General features: G+C 67.8%; 1 protein-coding gene across 1 annotated transcript in view; it reads right to left on the bottom strand.

Moving 5' to 3' along the window:
* SLC1A5 (solute carrier family 1 member 5) overlaps positions 1-1,513 on the bottom strand; it is a 5,573-nt gene extending 4,060 nt beyond the window's left edge. Inside the window, exons 1-3 of the mRNA XM_006032520.3 lie at positions 1,471-1,513; positions 1,188-1,274; positions 611-777 (exon numbers count right to left, since the gene is read on the bottom strand). Of these exons, the coding sequence (XP_006032582.1) occupies positions 611-750 (140 nt within the window). The 5' untranslated portion in view covers positions 751-777; positions 1,188-1,274; positions 1,471-1,513. The remainder of the gene's footprint in view (positions 1-610; positions 778-1,187; positions 1,275-1,470) is intronic.
* Positions 1,514-3,127: the final 1,614 nt, after the last annotated feature.

The following is a 3,127-nucleotide window of genomic DNA, read 5'->3' as shown; positions in this document are numbered from 1 at the left end:
CCCGGGCCAGCCTCCCCGGGGCAGGGCCGCGGCTCACATGGAGGGGAGAGCCCAGGAGTCCTGGCGCCCTGCCCCTTGCGGGGGTCGGCAGGACAGGGACAGTCTCTCAGGTCCTGGGGCCCACGAGGAAGACATCCAGCCGCGAGGGTTTCTGACCCAGGGTGGTCAGGCTTCCCTGCTGCCATGAAGCGGGGAGCCCTTCCTCTTCCAGCTCAGCCCAAGGCAGGGCCCCCGGGCCCCGACAAGGGATGCATCCTCCTCCCAGCACCAGAACTGGGCTGCCTGGGGGCTCCATGGAGCCTCCATTGCCCCAGGCCAGAGGCCCCCACACCAGGCCACAGCCGAGGCCACCCTGGGGCCTGGGCCCCAGGAGAAAGGAGATGCAGCAGCCCCTGGCAGGTGCGGAAAGCCCCGTCAATGGCAGGCAACAGGGCTGGGCCTGGGGTCCCCCTTGTCCTGAGCCCCCTTCTTTCCACTCATCCCCATCACCAGAGGCTCCTAATGTTTCCTCCCACCCACCCAGGAGCCTGCATTGAGCCCCGGGAGAGATCAGGGGCCTGAACCCGCTCCCTGCTGCTCTCCCAGGCCCCGGCACGGGCTCCCGACTCACCACATGATCCAGGAGACGAGCACCATGGTGGCCTCGTTGAAGGAGTTGAAGAACTGGATGAGGTTCTCGCCCTCGGGGCCCAGCTTGCGCAGCGCGATCCCGAAGACGATGGCGAAGACCACCAGGCCCAGGATGTTCATCCCCTCCACCTCCTCGCCCCAGGGCACCTGAGCCAAGAGCGGGGAGGTCAGCCGCAGCCTTGCAGAAGGCACCCACGGGGACCCCCGGGACCTCCTCTACAGAGCGGCATCCCAGAGCGGGGAGCTACAGGCTGGCGCGTCTCCGTCCCCACCCGGGAGAGGGCACCAGGGAGCACGGGACAGCACGCGCCGCTCACAGCCCAGCTCCCAGGCTGCTCCCGAGCGCGCGGCACTGCACCCAGGCCCTGGCGGATCCAGCGCGGGCCAGGGAGGCGTCGTGGACAGAGCACCCAGCCGTTCTGCCAGGATGCGGAGGACCCTCGCCCTTCCCTGCCAGGAGCCCCCCGCCGAATCCGCACGCCCGGGACTGGCACCAGCTGCCCGGAGCTTGGCTGGGAGCCGTCTAGCCTGGCCGGCCACAGCGCCGCCGCTCTTACCTTCTCCACCACCACCGTCTCGTTGATGACCCCCAGCTCATCCGTGATGTTCTTCTTGATGGCCACCAGCTTGTAGGACGTGGCGTACTGCAGGGACAGAGAGGGAAAAGCTATTGCACGGGGCCATACCCAGGCGCGCTGGTCCCCGGCAGGGCCTGCCCAAGCCCCCTCTGCTTTACTGGGCTCATGTCCCTGGTGCAGGGGGGTCCCCCAGCTTTCTCCAAGGGGGACGGAGAGATGGGGAGGAAGGGAGGCCAAACACGGGACGGGGCGAGGCACTTACCGAGCGGAAGGTGGCCGAGACCAGGTTGGAGGGGAAGATGTTCCTGTGGGAAGAGAAGAGGGCGTTGAGGGGAACAGAGAGGACAAGACTGCAAGAACCCCCCGTGCCGCCCTCCCTTCCTCCCCGGCACAGCTCCGCGGGGCAGCATCCCGCCGCTGCGTTACGAGACGCCAAGCACAACCGAGAGGAGCGCGCAGGCTTCAGGCTGCTCCGACCCCGCCACCCCCAGGCTTGGCTGTCACTGCTGCTACAAAGGCCCAGCAGGCAGATGTGCGTGGCCCCGGGGTGCCACGGCTGACCAAGCACGTGGCAGGTGGACGCAGGCGACGGCAGACCCAGCCGGTCAGGCTCGGCGGCTAGAGACTGCTAGTGCCCCTTCCCTGCCCGTCGCCAAGCTGCTGGGGCGGGAGCAGGCGCCTGGGCAAAGCGACCCTGCCGCGGCGGAGGGCATGGGCAAGGGAAGTGGGGTAGCCGGGACGGCGTGGTTAAGGAGGCATCCAGGCAAGCATCAAGCCCTGCTCCGTGCTGCCGGTTCCCAGCGGCTCCGTGTCTGCAACTGGGTGATCTTGTGTCTCACCAAGCGGGGGGGACCAGAGCGCAGGCATCAAGAGACTCTTTGAAAGCCGGAGTTCACCATCGGGCACAAACCCAGCAGTCCCGATGCCCAGAGCAGAGCTGGCCGAGCTAATGAGGTTGATTCTGCCCCAGCCCCCGGGCTAACGAGCAAGCAGTGCCAGGAGGCTCAGCTGCCTGGCTCCATCCTCCAAGAGGTGACAGGCCGGAGCAGCGGCTTTCACCCCCTCGCAGGGCCGGCTCCTGCGCTTCCACCTCAGGGCTGCGAGCTGTCGGGTCCGATCGCCCGTTCGGCTGGCACCGGACAATGCCCTGGCTCGGGACGGTGGCTCTGGGCAAAGCGCGGCGAGCGCAGGCCCCGGCCCCGCGTCGCAGGGCTGCAGCCCAGACGCTGGCGACCGACTGCTGCACTCCCGCAATGCAGCCCATTGCCTCCCGGCAGGCGAGATCTGCCACTAAGGTGAGGGATTACCAGCCTCTGGATTCATCCGCGCGAAGGCCAGGAGGGACTTGGAGAGCAGGGGCCGCGCTGGCCCACGAGGGGTGCACAGACACAGGAGAGATCCCAGGCAGAGATCCCCACTGCAGACAGAGGCACCCCTGCCCCACATCCGTACCGGTCTGACCTGGGGGAGAAATCCCTTCCTGACCCCAGATATAGCATGGGTCTCGTGGGGAGCAGAGGGGCAAGACCCTGCAGGGTTGGTCCCAGCAGAAGCACTGGCACAGCCCACTCCATCCCAGCCAATGTCTCCGAGGAAGGCCTAAAAATACCCTGACCTCCGTAGCAGGAGCACGGGATCACCCCGAAGCCTGGGAAACGTTAGTGTCATCTTGGCGTCCTACAGCACTCGTCCTGCCGCATGGTAGGAGAAGCCCTTCAGCACATCACGTCCCGCTTCGGTCTAGCGCGTGCGCTAGGGGCGTCCACCCGCGCGACTAGGCCGGGACCCGCTCCCATCGCTGCCCGCCTCCCCAGGACAGAGGCAGCCCAGCCCACGGCCGACACCAGCTCCACGGGACCGCGCGCTGGGCCTGGGAGCGCTGACCGACGCCGCGTCCCCCTGGCCGTGGGGACGGCTCT

Source organism: Alligator sinensis, unplaced genomic scaffold (genome assembly GCF_000455745.1).
Source record: "Alligator sinensis unplaced genomic scaffold, ASM45574v1 scaffold107_3, whole genome shotgun sequence".
NCBI lineage: Eukaryota > Metazoa > Chordata > Crocodylia > Alligatoridae > Alligator > Alligator sinensis.
Note: the sequence above shows the minus strand (reverse complement) of the source record. Positions and strands in the feature narration are given on the sequence as shown.